Here is a 14,838-nt window from a genome sequence, read left to right as displayed (position 1 = left end):
CTTTGACATCTTGACTTTGACATCGAACGTGCACTTCCGTCTATATTCCTGACCTGAACCCTCTTATTTTCATCCACAAAATGGACTTTAAGATAAATCAGAACCGGACAATCTGGATATTTTGGTGGTTCTTGAATGAGTATATGTAGGCCTATCCTGGGAAATAGATGGTTATGTTATTTGGCCGAAAGTATCCATCGCCTCGGTGGATACTTTAGAGATTTAGAGGTCTAAAATGGCCAAATCTCTAGGCTACATGAGATACCCTAACATAGCCTACTTCATTCTACTGCAGAGTACTGTACTTAATTTAGTATTTTTCTCCAAATTCACAAAGCACAAACATGTATTGACATTGTCATTTATTATGAGCAGATATAGGATCACATGAATATAATTCTATTTTTAAATCGGCTTAATTCTACCCCCTACAATTCTGCTGTAGTTATACACTATGTGAATCACTCCTGATATTTCTATTGACCCTCAGCGGGAAAACAAAAGGCATCAGTTCATCCTTGCCCGATTCTCATTTTGATGGAGAAGACCTGACATTATTGTTCCACCTTATGAAAAGACTGCTTACTGAGATTACGTAGCATACTGTTGCCACTTTGGATATAAACGGCTGCCTGTGTATGCTTTGGTACTGATTATCAAAAGTCAAAAGCTAAAGGGAGCAGTTCATTTTTAAGCATTTGTCTGAGTGTTACGTTTGTGTTGTACATTTTTTAATTATTTGATTCTGTCCAGTGTTTTCATTTGTCCTGTTTGTACTTACCTTTGTAATAGAACTAGTGAATAAACTACACATTTCTGTACATTTGACTTCTTTCTAGCGTCTGTGTGAGCATGATGGCTGCAGTCTTTTATCATACTGATTGCCATTGCTCTTGAAGATACAAATAACTTTCTGGCGCCACATACACAGCTGCAGTGTTTTAATCTTTGCCTCAGACTCGGCCACCAGTCAACAACCCCGTGCATCATGGTCAAGGGGACAAGATGTTCTCAAGAAAAGACATCATTCCCCGATGAGAATGAATCATGCCCCCTCTAGTGGACAGCAAATGACACAAATATGATTTATGTTTGAAACGATAAGGACACCTTGCTCGGTAAAATAAGATCCCAGAGACAAACGATGTAGGCATTTCACATTATTTACAACGCGCTACCTGTCTGCTACTTTTCTAGCTCTGATCAATATTCTCTTGTCTATGCAGAGATGAACATAGAAGAACTTGACCCCACATAACTTTATTAGACTAGGCCTAGTCGTCATTAATGCAGTGCCATGGATGTCTTGTGTAGACATGGGACATAACTAACTGTTTCGGGCAATAGTTCATTCTGGATGGTTCTCGCAGTGAATTTGGTAAGCTCTCTGTTGCTCTTCTGCTAAACGCACAGCGTAGCCTACCTTTAAGACTGGCAATTGTTGTTAGATAGGCTATGTTTTGTGGGAGGGAAGAGGCCAATATGTCAAAATAATGATTACCGGTAGTTGGATGTAACTCCTAGGTTCAACTGATTTAGCATGTGTTCAGCCTTATCTTAGTGCTCATTGGCACACTAATCATTCCTTTTTCATTAGCCTATAACGCAATGCGAGGAGCAGGCCTATATCCACCAACAAATGTCCCGACATTACTCGCCTCTCTCTTCCCCTCTTCTGTTCTGTTTAGCTGCGTCTAATGATGCTTGCGTAGCAGGGAGATGGCGACCCCGCCGATTAACAGCGTCTGATTTCACTGAGGGGAAACGGTGTGGATCACCGACGAGCACTCACAATTATGACACGTTAGCCATCTGAGAGGAGTGATAACATCACTTAGAATACCTTTGATCAAATATTAACGCCGATGCGTGCGGTTTTTTTTTTTTTTTTTTTTTTTCCCCAACAGTGTCGTCCCAGAGGCTTTTATGGAGAGCTCTGTTTGATGTGCGGCGAATGAGCCGCGAAGCCTGGGGTGGAATACTAACGAAGACGCGGCTGAGAGGGATGTGTGTATGTTGTGTGGGGAAACATAAAACATGTTAAGATCTTCTCAGCCATATAACCTATTTACTGTAATATGCCTAACTCCAGTCGGTGTCCTTACGTTTTAAAAATAAGTCATACGAGGTTGTCTGTCTCATGCAGGCCTGTTTCTCTACAAGGCCAGAGGCTGGTCGTATTTTTCATTTGAGTCAAATAGCCTGACAGAAATCTGGCCACAAAATTGATTCCAAACACCCATAAACTTAGCTGCTCTTCCCCCGCCCCTTGTCTGCCTCAGGTGTCGAGATGGATCAAGAGGGCTGGTAAGGGGAACTCGAACCAATGAGGTCTCAGTGACATTTTGACTCCAAGTAAGAGCCTGGGTTGTGACTACCCCATCTCATTGCTCCATTCACATCCTGACCTTGATGTGTGTGTGTGTGTGTGTGTGTGTGTGTGTGTGTGTGTGTGTGTGTGTGTGTGTGTGTGTGTGTGTGTGTGTGTGTGTGTGTGTGTGTGTGTGTGTGTGTGTGTGTGTGTGCGTGTGTGTGTGTGAGAGAGAGAGAGAGCGCCTAGCGCCTGCCTTTGTGTGTGTGCATGTGTAGTAGTGTGTACACATGTGAGCTGCAGAGAGTAGTCAGCTCAGGGCGAAGTGGAGCTGAAATTTTGGACAGTGTGTGTGTAGAGCACAGACCCAGCATCTGTCATGTTCCATCATTACTCATTGTAATGATAAGCCTTCAAACCAACTAACTTTTATCTATGTTTCATACAGGCACGTGTACACCGCACACACTGACTCCAGTCCAAACACACACACGGACACATGGACACACACACACACACACACACACCATCATAGAGTTTACCCCAAATGTTTATCACTCATCAACCCAATTGGTTTGAGCGGAGATATGTTACCCCATCTTCACACAGAAAGTGTTTCCCATAGCGACGGTTGATGGATGAGAAAGACAGAGAGAGAGAGAGAGAGAGAGAGAGAGAGAGAGAGACTATGTTATCTCCACGCGGTGGTAAAGCTGTTCCTCATCTAGGGAGCGTTGTCATCCATACATTATTAATCACAATTCAGAGAGAGTTGTATACATTTATTATTCATCAGAGAGAGTGAAGAAAAAAACACAGTGCTAGCTCTTCTCCCCATGTTACGAGCAGCAGGCTTTTACTCTCTCCATGTGTGTGTGTGTATGTGCACACACTCACGTGTGTGTGTGTGTGTGCCTGGAAGATAAGTGTGCTTGGCAGACTCGCCGGCTCTTCAGAGAGCCTCACCAATCAGCAAATGAGCAACAGCAGCCTCGCCGTAGCGCGTCTCTCGCGGGAGAACTCTCTCAGGTGTTCGTCTTCTCCTGGCTGCGTTCTCTCTCTCGCTCTCTCTCTCCAAACTAAACCAGTGTACCAATATTTACCCCACTTTCAAGCCTCTCCCTCCGCGCTTGTGAATGGCCCACTCTCGCAAAATCGGTCCCATCTGGAATCCTTTTTAATGGATTCTTTTAGAGGGTTCCACGCACGATTCTTTCCTGACGACGACCCGGGAATTGTTCTATTTCCAGGGTTCTACTTCCTCCTCCACTTAGGGGCAGTTAGAAAAAGTTGACAACACTAAAGAGTTGAACAGAGACCACCCCCTTCCATTAGGGTGGTAAAGAGAAGGGGGCCTGAGAGAGAGAGAGAGAGAGAGAGAGAGAGAGAGAGAGAGAGAGAGGTGCAGCGGAGGCCAACTGAAGAGTTTACAAAGAGCAGCAGCGCCTCTGTCCTCTTCCGCTTCCGCGCAAAACTGGACGCGGCTATTAATAGCGGCCCGTTCCCCATGGTCAGTGGAGACTGGCAGAGCACCATCTGAGCCACCCGAGGGAAGGAGATCAGCCGCGATTCCTCCCCTTCAAACAGACTGTTCAGCCCAGGGCCCTCGTGGGCCCCCCCCATCCGCTTCTCCGTGCCTCATGATGAATTTATGTTTGTCGGCTCTGCGCGGAGTACAGTGGCGAGAGGGTGAAGGGGAGACGGGTAGCGTTTTTTTTTTTTTTGCCAAACAAAACAAGTGCTCTGGAGCTTTGAGACGTCTTCAAGGATACAAACAATGTGGGATGACGAGCGGTCATGACCGTGGGCTGTGGGTTACGCACGCCAGCGTGAGTGGGTTGGCTGGCATGTAGTCCGTGTTTGCACATACTTGTTGTGCCCGTTGGGTCATGTTATATATGCATGTGAGCGGGGACATAAGGAATCCAGCACGGACTTGAGGGGTCATGTGTGCCACAGAGTTTTTGCTACCAGAAGCTCTCCCTGAGGAGTGATACAGTGAGAGACCATTGTCTTCCACTTTAAAATTCCAGCATGTAAATGAATAACCATTCTGTGAGGTTTAGGATCTCTCATACGAGTCTTCCTGTCCTTTGTGAGTAATCTTGCATTCTGCTGGCAGTGCTTCTGGCTTGGAGAATTGAGGATGGTTTGGATAGTTGGATAGAACCCTGCATGGATAGATCCCATTCAGGTTTCCATGGGCCAAATCAAACAAATGGCTTTGCTCGTGTTCATCAAAATAACACTTTAGTAGCAGATTCCTTAAATTTCTCATTTTCCCACCAGCTGTTCGTCTCCATCCTTCCCCACGCCGCCTCCATTAAGGCGCTTTATCGGTAAAGTATGTTATAGGAAGGGGGGAAGCATGAAGGCAAGAAGAAAAACAGCTAGATCTACCATGGCAACTGATTATGACAGCGTGCCCTTTCGCCTCTGGCGGCAGTGCCCACCCTTCGCTCTGCCCGCTCGGGCCGAGAGGAGTTGAGGTGGCGGGGAAAGGTTGGCATCCAGCATCCATGCAGGGCTAGAGCAGAGCCTGCGGTCGGGGTGGACAGAACTAGACCGGGGAGGGGCCTGTGTGTGTGTGTGTGTGTGTGTGTGAGTGTATGTTGTATGTGTGAGTGTGTGTGTGTGTATGTGTGTGAGTGTATGTTGTATGTGTGAGTGTGCGAGTGTGTGTGTTGTGTGTGTCTGTGTGTGTGTGTGTTGTGTGTGAGTGTGCGAGCGTGTGTGTGTGTGTTGTGTGTGTGTGTGTGAGTGTGCGAGCGTGTGTGTGTGTGTGAGTGTGCGAGCGTGTGTGTGTGTGTGTGTGTGTGCGAGCGTGTGTGTGTGTGTGTGTGTGAGGTGGGGGTGCACTGAGTTGAGCTGGACAGAACTGGGTTGGGTTGGGTTGGTGCAGCGCGGGCTGCTCTATGGGCTCCAGCTGCACTGCCTCCCTCAGTCCCACAAGGAACACTGTGTGCACGCATGCTAGTTGCAGGGAGAGAGAGAGAGAGAGAGAGAGAGAGAGAGAGAGAGAAAGAGAGAGAGTGAGAGAGAGAGGAGAGAGAGAGAGAGAGAGAGAGAAAGAGAGGAGAGGGAGAGAGAGAGAGGAGAGAGAGACTGAGGGTAGACAGAAAGAGAGAGAGAGAGGGAGGGAGAGAGCAAAAGAGAGAGGGGGGGTTGATAAAAAGAGGGAGAGAGAGGGAGAGGGAAGGCTGAAGGAGAGAGAGAGGACAGAGTAGAGAGAGAGGGAGAGAAAAATAGAGAAAAGGGGGAACATTAATGGGAAAGAAAACAGTGAGGGAAAGAGAACGGTGAGAGAGAGAGAGTGCAAAGAGAGAGAGAGAGAGAGGGAGAGAGAGAAAAAAAAAGAGAGCCAGACAGAGATAGAAGGAGAGAGGAGGGAGAGGGAGAGAGAGAGTTGAGAGAGAATACAGAGCGAGAAGAGTAGCAGATTGAGAGGGAGGAGAGAGTCGAAGGGGGAACGGCACAGAATACTGAACGCTGCACTCCTACACCCAGCTTCATCCCGTCCTTTGAAGTGTCCCTTTTTTTCTCCCCGTGTCCTCTCCTCCGGATTGCCATGAATTAACACGGAAGGTGAAAGATAACATGGAGCGCGGATTGTTGGATCTTTTGTGGCGTTGCGCGGCTCTCCTGCGATAACAAGGTTTCCCTTTTTTGTTGTCGATTCAGCACGTCTTCAACGCGGCGGCAGCGGACTGCAAGCAGCAATTTCCCTGAGCTGACACTGAGCGACTGTGTGTGTGTGTGCGTGTGTGTGTGTGTGTGCGAGGCATGGGCGCATGTGTGCCATTCTGTGCGCGCGTGTGATTTTTGCGTGCGTGTGAGCCTGTGCATTTTTGTGTGTGTCTGTGTGTGTGTGTGTGTGTGTGTGTGTGAGTGTGAGTGAGTGTGTGTGTTTTTTTTTGTATGTGCGCTGGAGAAGAAGAGGGATTGCTTCTCGCGTCTGAACTGGCAGCTCCACGCTTAGGGACAAACTCTATAAAAAAAAATACCCGTGGAAGGGACGAGGGACTGCTCTGTCGCTCGCACTCCCTCTCTCCCTCTCTCTCTCCCTCTCTCTCTCTCTCTCTCTTCCCCCCTCTTCTCTCTCAGATGGCAGTGATTTAGAAGCGCAAGACGAGGAGGACGATCACTATGCCTGCCGAGGTGAGAGAGGTGAGTGTGCTCCGGAGTGCATTCATTCTGCTGCTGCTGCTGCTGCTACTGCTACTGCTGGGCTCCACCACGTCCTTTTAGCACATCGATTATTCTCTTCCCCCGGTGCTCTTTTTCGGAGACGGACAGACCGACTGCCTCAAAAAGAGCAAATGTTAAAACAGTAGAGCTCCGTGTGTGTGAGTGTCAGTGTGTGTGTGTGTGTGTGACGATGGACCTGTCATTTCTAGTGCTTTCTGGAAGCATTCTCATTCAGTGGTGAAGCAGCGGATATGTAGATCTGTGCATGGCTCTGTGCATGACTGGCGGGAGGCACGTATGTAGTGCTGTATTATACTGAGGTGGGTTTGATTTGGTGTGTGTGTGTGTGTGTGTGTGTGTGTGTGTAGGGGGTGGGGGGGGCGGCATTATGGGGAAAATGAGAGCGTGTTCACAGCACCAGCATGCAGAACAGGATGTGCCACCCCAGCTCACTGAAGTGACATTGATAACAGTGTTGTTACTGTGCTGTGCTACTGTAGCGTGCAAAGAAACACACGCGCGCCCGCACACACACCTAAACGACTCACACGTATAGAACACACACACACATACCGACATACACACACACGCTCACATATGCATACATACTCTGTCTCAGATACATACATCCACACATACAGGCACACACACACACACACACTCAGGTGGGATAGTGTCAGCATTGCAGGCTGACGCGATCGGCTCCAGTCCCCAGTTTAAAGAGAGAGGGGCTGGTGCTTGTGGTACCTCTGTTTTCCTCCAAGACGGTGGGGGAGAGAGAGAGAGGCACACTGCAGTGCCTCCGATAACACACGGGGGCCGCCACACTAATGCCCGTGCACGGACGGCTGATTCCGCTAATGCAATTGATTGCGTTGGCCTGACGTTGCATGGATATTGGCAAAAGCGGCTCAATATGATAAATGTGCCGCCGCTGTCGATGCGGTAATAAAGCGCCGTCCCCTTGAGAGATGAGGTGAATGTTTGTTGTGAATGAGGAGAAAGTGGTGGTGGTGGTGGTGTGTGTGTGTGTGTGTGTGTGTGTGTGGGGGGGGGTCATCTCTGATCAACCCCCCTCCTCCTCAACACTTACCATGCAGCTGGGCACTGAGAATTCTGGCTTACATGGCTGCTTTTGAAAATCTCTCCAAAAACCATGTCTTGCTTTTTTTGCTCAGAGAAAAACATCTCTCAAAGCGTTTTAAGCACTCGAGCTTGTCACCTCTACAATGCACACACTCACACACACACACACACACACCATTCTCTCCTCAAGCCTTCCATACTGACATCCTTCAGAGAGCCTACATACGAGGCTGAGGTTCTGGATAAATGTGCCGTGCCCTTGAGCTGAGCACTGGGGGACTGGGAGTCCTCCTATGTCATCCACCTGTGTGCTACTGCAGTTTGATCTAATGGGCCGACTAGATGGGCTGGCTGGCTGGCTGGCTGGCTGGATGGGTGGGTGGGTTGAGGAGAGGGGTGTTAATGGGTGTCTGACAGAAGAGAAGAAATGCATAAAAAGAAAGAAAGGATGGAGAGAGGGGTGTGTATGTGTAGAGAGAGTGTGTCTTTATTTGCAGTGTGCTCAGAGCTCGCCACGGTGACGGGGGTTTTTGCCCAAATAGACATGACGAGGGCAGCTGGCATGCTCGACTGGCGTGTGCGGAAATGATTATTTCATCGTGCCCCCTCCACCCCCACCATCCCTCCCCCCCCCCCGACCCATTGCGGGCGCGCAAGTCCGGAGCACGCTCCCTTCACACGGGCGGCTGCGAGGCTTTTCATCTTCTGCATGGCGTGGCATGGCAGCCTGATTTACATGGAGCCTGGCGCTCGCTTCCTGTTGAATATTTAGTGTGGAGGTGGGGGCCTCGCTCTACCCCGCTCACCTCCCCCCTCCCCCCTCCTCCCCTTTAATAATCAGCCTGCTTATCAAACAACAAGGGTTGGTCCTTTCCCCTGCATTCAAAGAGTGCAGTTGTGTAGTTTAAACCTTTGCTATCCACCGGTTTGTGGGTCATCGACCCCAAGTGTTGACTTGAGTGAACAAAAAAGCTTGAAGTAGAGACACAGCTTCCGTTCTTTCATTATTGAGCAATCAACCTGAGCTGCTGTCGTCGCGACGTGTTAGCTGAGTGCCACTTTGTGCTCGCAAATGGTGTTGGAGAACGTTCCGGTGGGTGTCATTGTTCTTCTGAGCCACATGGGAGTATGGGCTGCATAGGCAGAGCCTTCATCAAACACCACATGCATAAAAAGTGAAATCTAAGGAGTAATAATTGCTGAGCTGGACGTGGAAAGTGCCAGAGCTTCAGAAATAATGGGTGGTGTGTGTGGGGTGGGGGGCTGGGGGTTGGTGGGGGTTCTATCACTGCAGTGATTTGTCTGTGCATTCCAGCCCCTGTTTTTACGCTGCGCTGTGTACTATGCTGATTGATCAAATAATATCTGAAAGGATCTGTTAGTCCACTGAGGCTCATGCCTTATCATAAGGGCATTTTAAAAAGGTATAGATGAATATGTGATACACAGTATCCGGCTGCTATGCTATCACCTCTTCCCCTGTCTGAAGATATATGTCCTCTTTAATGACATACTGGCCGTCCAGTGACACTAATGGCCGAAGACTACATGGTCTAGAGACCAAAGCTCTCTGCATCAAAAGAGGCACACCGGTTCCCTTTTGTGCAAGCAGCTTTTTATTCAAATAAGCCATCAGTGCATTTGCCAAATAATGCAAATGCTGTCGTTAAATATTAAAAGTTTTCTTCCAGGGGTATTATCTGCTGGTGTTTTAAGAGAACTCTGCATGTTTTTGGAGACTCTAATCTCCTGCATAATTAATTGTCCCTTCATGTATTTGAGCTATTCCCCCCTCTTTCCTTCTTCCTCTTCTTACTTTAAGCAATTACTTAGCAATTTATTTGGATTCTTTTTTTACTTACAGAGAAAGTATCCATTTTACAGTCATTTTATGGTAATGGATACCACTCTATGAGCACAAAATGGCTATTGTACAGAGATATAATCCTGACCTCCAGAAAGGCTAATGCTTTTGAGTCGGTTGTGCCAATTACAGTCGAAATGACATATTTAACTGACATTATCAAAATGATTCAGACTTATATTTTTATTTGTTCCTTCGAATGGCAGTTCGACAAGCATGAGCTGAGCTGGTCTTTGTGGAAACCAGTTTTAAATCCCAGAAGATTACAACAAGCAGAGATAATAGCATTCTTACACTTAAAGATTTCATAGATGCGAGTTTTTTCGGTACAATCAATTATGCTAAATTATTCAATTTTGTTCTGCACACCTTCAGTCCTGCTCCATGCCAGGTAACGCTTTTTTAGATACCATCGGAGATATATTTCTCTGAGAATGAAATAGAGGCTCTGATTACATTAAAATGAGTAAAACAGCTCTGTCTTGGAGAGCGATTTTGCATTTCCAGGCACCAAAGCAATAAAGTTGATGGAACATAAGGGAATGGCACCTCGTAAAAAGTGACAGCAGAAATATATGAAATCATATCATTAGACCCTAATAGTGATCAGCATTATATAGCTACTGTATGTGTTTGGATGCAGCTGCCAGGACTGGGATGTGCTGAGTAGAGGGGTATCATTAATGACCGGGATTATGGCGGAAAATTCCACCGCCACAGACGTGATGTGGCAGAACTCTGCTAATAAACCCGCTACGTTTCTGTCTTTTTTCCCCATCTGTCTCTGTCTCCCACATACTATCTCTCTCTTTCAACTATGCCTCTCTGTCTTCCCCCCCCCACCCCCGCCCCCAACTATCCCTTGCCACCCCTCCCCTTCTGGTTCAACTTTCTTTCAACTATATCTCTTTTTATTGCTTACTCGCCCCTCTCTTTCTTCATCTCCATCCCTTTCCCTCTATGCTACCCCCCCCCCCCCCCATCCGCCCATGGCCTCATCCCCCACTCTGTCCTCTGCCTGGTTCTCAGGAGCACAGCTCAGAGGACGGCTCGGCCGCCCAGGGGAGGCTGGAGCCCGGGGAGCATCCCGAGGAGCAGGCCCCGCACGCGGAGGCTCCGGATACCCCCACCTCCCTCAAGTCCACCACCACCTCCAGCAACGGAGGCACCAGCCACACGGACACAGAAGTAGGTCCCGCACACGCATGCATCCGCCGCCACTCTCGGCCCCAGAGACCCTAACAGACACAGCGCAGCAGCATCCCATCACACAAGCACACTGCGAACTAGTGTTGGGGAAACAAGGACAAAAAACATACATTTGGTGCCAGGCAGCGTTTTCTTTTTTTCCTTTTTTTTTGCTCGGCTTCCCCCCTTTGCACTGTAATTGTTGTGACAGTTTGTAAGCGCATCTGGGGTGTGTGTATGTGTGTGTGTGTGTGTGTGTGTGTGTGTGTGTGCTGACTGTTATGGGTATGCTTTTCCTTTTTCGTTATTTCCTGAGTGTCTAAGTGTAAATCTAAGTGTATTTTAAGTACGCCCTCGGAGCAGGATGGCGTCTGTTAATGAGATCATACCTCAGCTCATTATGCTAATGCCCGCGTTCTCTGACTTGCGGTGGCGAAGCGGGAGGACAGCTCAGTCACCCTGACCGAGAAGTCCTCGAGCCCCGACACCGAGATGAACCCCATGAGCTCCAGCACCTCCCACGAGGAGGTCGACCAGACGCAGCTGGAGGTGAGCTGGAACGTAGTTGGTGTCACCCGCACGCCAAAGCACATATGTTTGGGCTCACACACGCGACATACACACACACTATCACAGTCACGCTCACATCCAGTCACACACACACACACACACATCTAGTCACATGCCCACATCCACACACTCACATGTAGTGGCACACACACGCAAGCACACACATACACACGCATACTAACGTGCTTAAACACACTCAGGACAAATCACCACAAGCTAAAATCTCAACAGACCATACAACATCAGACTGTCCAAAACATCTGTTGATGAGATTACAAAAGACGGATGCAAAGCATTGACTTTATGGTTGAATGTGTGATGCCTGAATACTCTCTGGATAGTTCATCTAAAGAGAGCAGAAACTTAATGTAATGCGTTTCTATTAGATATTAGGGGATTAGCTCACAGGACTGTCTGATGTACTTGGAATTTAATGTGTGCCTAGTGTAATAGGGTGCAATAAGTGCCTGATATTAAAGTTAGGATATGATTAACAATTATAATAAATGCTAATGGTCTTGGCTTCCCTACAGGATACTCGGACTACAGAGACTACTGAGTCAGCCAAACCAGAGGAGCCGTGCCCCCAAGACACTGAGAATTCATCCACTCCAAAGAGCCCACCGGACAGAGAGGAGCCAGCCCAAGTGGACCCTGCGGTCACCACAAACACTAACGCAGCCACAGATGGCAACAATAACACTCCAGCTGACGTCCTCCCGCCTCCACCGGTCAGTCAGACGGAACTCCCGCTACAGGCCCAACAACCCCCTCAGCCGCAACCGGACCCCGTCCCCAAAACCCCTCTCGGGCTTCCGGGAGGCGGCGGCGGCGGCGTTCACGAGAGCTTCGCCGCCCTCAACGGCGGCCTGCCTCCGACCCCCGGCGCGCTCTCCCACCTCCCGGCCAACTTCCTGTCGTCGCACACGACCGTGTGGCCGCCGCGGAGCTACCTGCCCGAGAGCTGCTACACGCTGCCCCTGCCGCGGGACCTCTGCGCCCGCGCCGCCCAGAGCGGCCTCACCGAGAGCCACGCGCCCAACGAGGGCGAGCAGGGGGCGGGGGACATCAAGCCCGAGCACCCCATGGACGGCCACCACACCCTGGGGGGACCCCAGTTCTTTCGGCCGCCCCATGACCTCTTCAGAGATCTCCCCAAAATGAGGTAGGACCTGGGGGAACGCTAACATACGCAGCAAAAGGAGCACATGAGAATGACCAAAAACAGGACAGTCCCCAAGACACAGTGATTCTGTTGCTAATTGCTGAATAGTTTGAAAAATAAGTTGATTGCCCCCCCCTTCCCCCCTGAACCATTTAAAGTTTTATTATAGCATCTTAATAGATGCTAATGGAGCCAAGAAATTTAGTTGAATCTATGGAAATTAATGATGGTTTCATACATTTCTATTATAGATAGCTGTTATCTATACATGATCATATGCATACTTCATTAATACCGCTAATGGCTGACTTACCCCCAATGGTAATGATGCAGCAAATGGTGTTCTCTCAAAGATAATGTATTCTTCAGACATCCAGTATCTGTGTCAGGGAAAAAAACATTTATTTTGTCTTTCCCAAAACAAATTTTAATGGGTGGTTCACTGATTCCTCTATCGTTTAATGTATTCAGACAAAACTCCCCCAGAGAGACCACCCTGAACCGCAATTATGCTACATGGTAAATGTAAGTGTTTTTTATTTTTTAAATGGATTCATTATTTAAGCAGATTGAGGTCTGTACCTGATAAAGCTGAGCCTGTAGTCTAGTCACCCCACTTGCCAGCCAGCAAGCTCTATCAGGATTATTCAGTTGCCCTGACAACCAGAAGTAATAACAAGGAGGTACTGTAGATCATTCGCATGCGATGGTTAATTTTTTGTTGGCCCGTAAACACACCTATAAATTTCCCTCAATAGGATGGAAAGCTCTCTCTAGCCCTCTAGCACTTAGACAATATTGTGAGTAAATATCCTCTTACTCGGTCTCCCTTTCTACTCATCCTCAAGACCTCCATCTCCGTTAAGCCCACACCATCATCTTAAGAGCCTTTAAAAATACAGTATCCGTCTGCAGTACTGCTGAGAAAGATGTACTGAAATCTACTGAAGATGTACAAGAAATACTGAAATCTTTGTCACAGATGTTACAGAATGACTGAAAAAAACAGGACAATCTCCCAGACTAACCAATTTATTAAGACGGCTAAAAACCATCGCCATTCAGCCATTTAGCCATTTAGCCTTGATTCATATCACAGAGAGCTCGAAAGGTCATTTAATGTGGGTGGAGAGAAGTGGTGCTGAGAGGCGACAAGGCCGAGATAAAGGAATGAGCTGTGACGAGGAGAAGTAAACACTCTGACAGGACAGAAAGAGTTATATGAGCGAGAGTGAGTTTTATCATCCATGATTCATTTTACGTAAGAAGTGTTTGGATTTGTCTGCTGGGGTTTTCCCCCGAGCTGTATGTGGTTAAAGCTCCATGACACCTAAACACTTAATCGTTAAGTGCAAACCCCCTCATGATAGACAGTGCCAACTTACTAACATATTTCCAATCATGTCAACAAGGCTGGTAGTTAGACTGCTAGAGCTGTATTTGTGTTGCTGATTTTATTGTCATATTGTTATCTTGTTACAGTAATATTATTCCACAATGAGATGTGTCCACTGCAGCAGAGACTCAGTTTACTCCAAAGCTAAGCTGCTTGAGCCTTGAGCCAAGGCCAATCTCATATATTCCAGTATTGCATATTGATTTGATAGATTATATTAATATTAATTGTAATGTCATATTTAGTATGTATTTTAAGCTGTCATGATCAAGTTAATGAAGATCAGTCTCAAGGTCAGTGCCATCCTTGTAGGGTATATTGCCTATTGTCTATAAGGCTAGAGCAACACCATTGGCTGGGAACAAATTCCTTGTTCTCTTTAGGTCAAATAAATCTGATCCTGCATCTGAGGAAGTGGGGAGAGATACATTTTACACCAGTTGGTACACAAGTTATTTCAGATAGTGCTGGTGGCGCTTTTCTCCCCTGTCACAGGATCTTTCCAGAAAGCCAGAGATTGCATCTAATGCCATTCAGAATGCATAGAAAGCGTGTATTTGATCTCCGTTTCGGAGGATGACCATTCGTAAAGGCTGCCTCCAGGCTTGCAAACCATTGTTAATTTTTAAAGCTGATAATCAAAGAGGCTCTGCCGAGGTCTCATTTGGGTTCAAAGCAGAGTCTTGATCAGAGATCAAAGCTGAGGACTGAAGGGTTCTTGCAGGGAGAATAGTCCACGAAATGAAGGCTACTTTTTTCCACCTTATTTTCCACTGCTGCACTCCAGTTTGATAACTGGTCCTGACCAGATCCTCTCTGTCCACTCTCTGTCCACTCTCTGTCCACTCTCTGTCCACTCTCTGTTCACTTATGGTCTCATCTCTCTGCTCTCTGTTCCTTGTTCTTCCTCCTCTCTGCAGAGCGGGCTACGACGGCATGGAGGCGCTCCAGCACCCCTACCTGCAGGACCTCTACCGCGTCCACACGCTGGCCGCCCAGAAGCGAGGCTCCATGGCCAGCCTGGACGGCATGCGGCGGGACGCCCGCTGGAGGGACCCCAACCTGCGCGA

At 47.9% G+C, this 14,838-nt stretch overlaps 1 protein-coding gene across 1 annotated transcript in view; it reads left to right on the top strand.

Annotated features, from left to right (window-relative positions):
- Positions 1-6,430: 6,430 nt before the first annotated feature.
- Positions 6,431-14,838, top strand: part of arvcfa (ARVCF delta catenin family member a) — a 22,627-nt gene continuing 14,219 nt past the window's right edge. The window contains exons 1-5 of the mRNA XM_062527737.1: positions 6,431-6,478; positions 10,479-10,637; positions 11,076-11,186; positions 11,741-12,372; positions 14,689-14,838. The exon at positions 14,689-14,838 is cut by the window's right edge and continues 311 nt beyond it. Coding sequence (XP_062383721.1) covers positions 6,458-6,478; positions 10,479-10,637; positions 11,076-11,186; positions 11,741-12,372; positions 14,689-14,838 — 1,073 coding nt within the window. The 5' untranslated portion in view covers positions 6,431-6,457. The remainder of the gene's footprint in view (positions 6,479-10,478; positions 10,638-11,075; positions 11,187-11,740; positions 12,373-14,688) is intronic.

The sequence above is a fragment of the Sardina pilchardus genome, chromosome 23 (assembly GCF_963854185.1).
Source record: "Sardina pilchardus chromosome 23, fSarPil1.1, whole genome shotgun sequence".
Classification (NCBI taxonomy): Eukaryota; Metazoa; Chordata; class Actinopteri; order Clupeiformes; family Clupeidae; genus Sardina; species Sardina pilchardus.
This window is presented reverse-complemented; position numbering and strand designations above follow the sequence as displayed.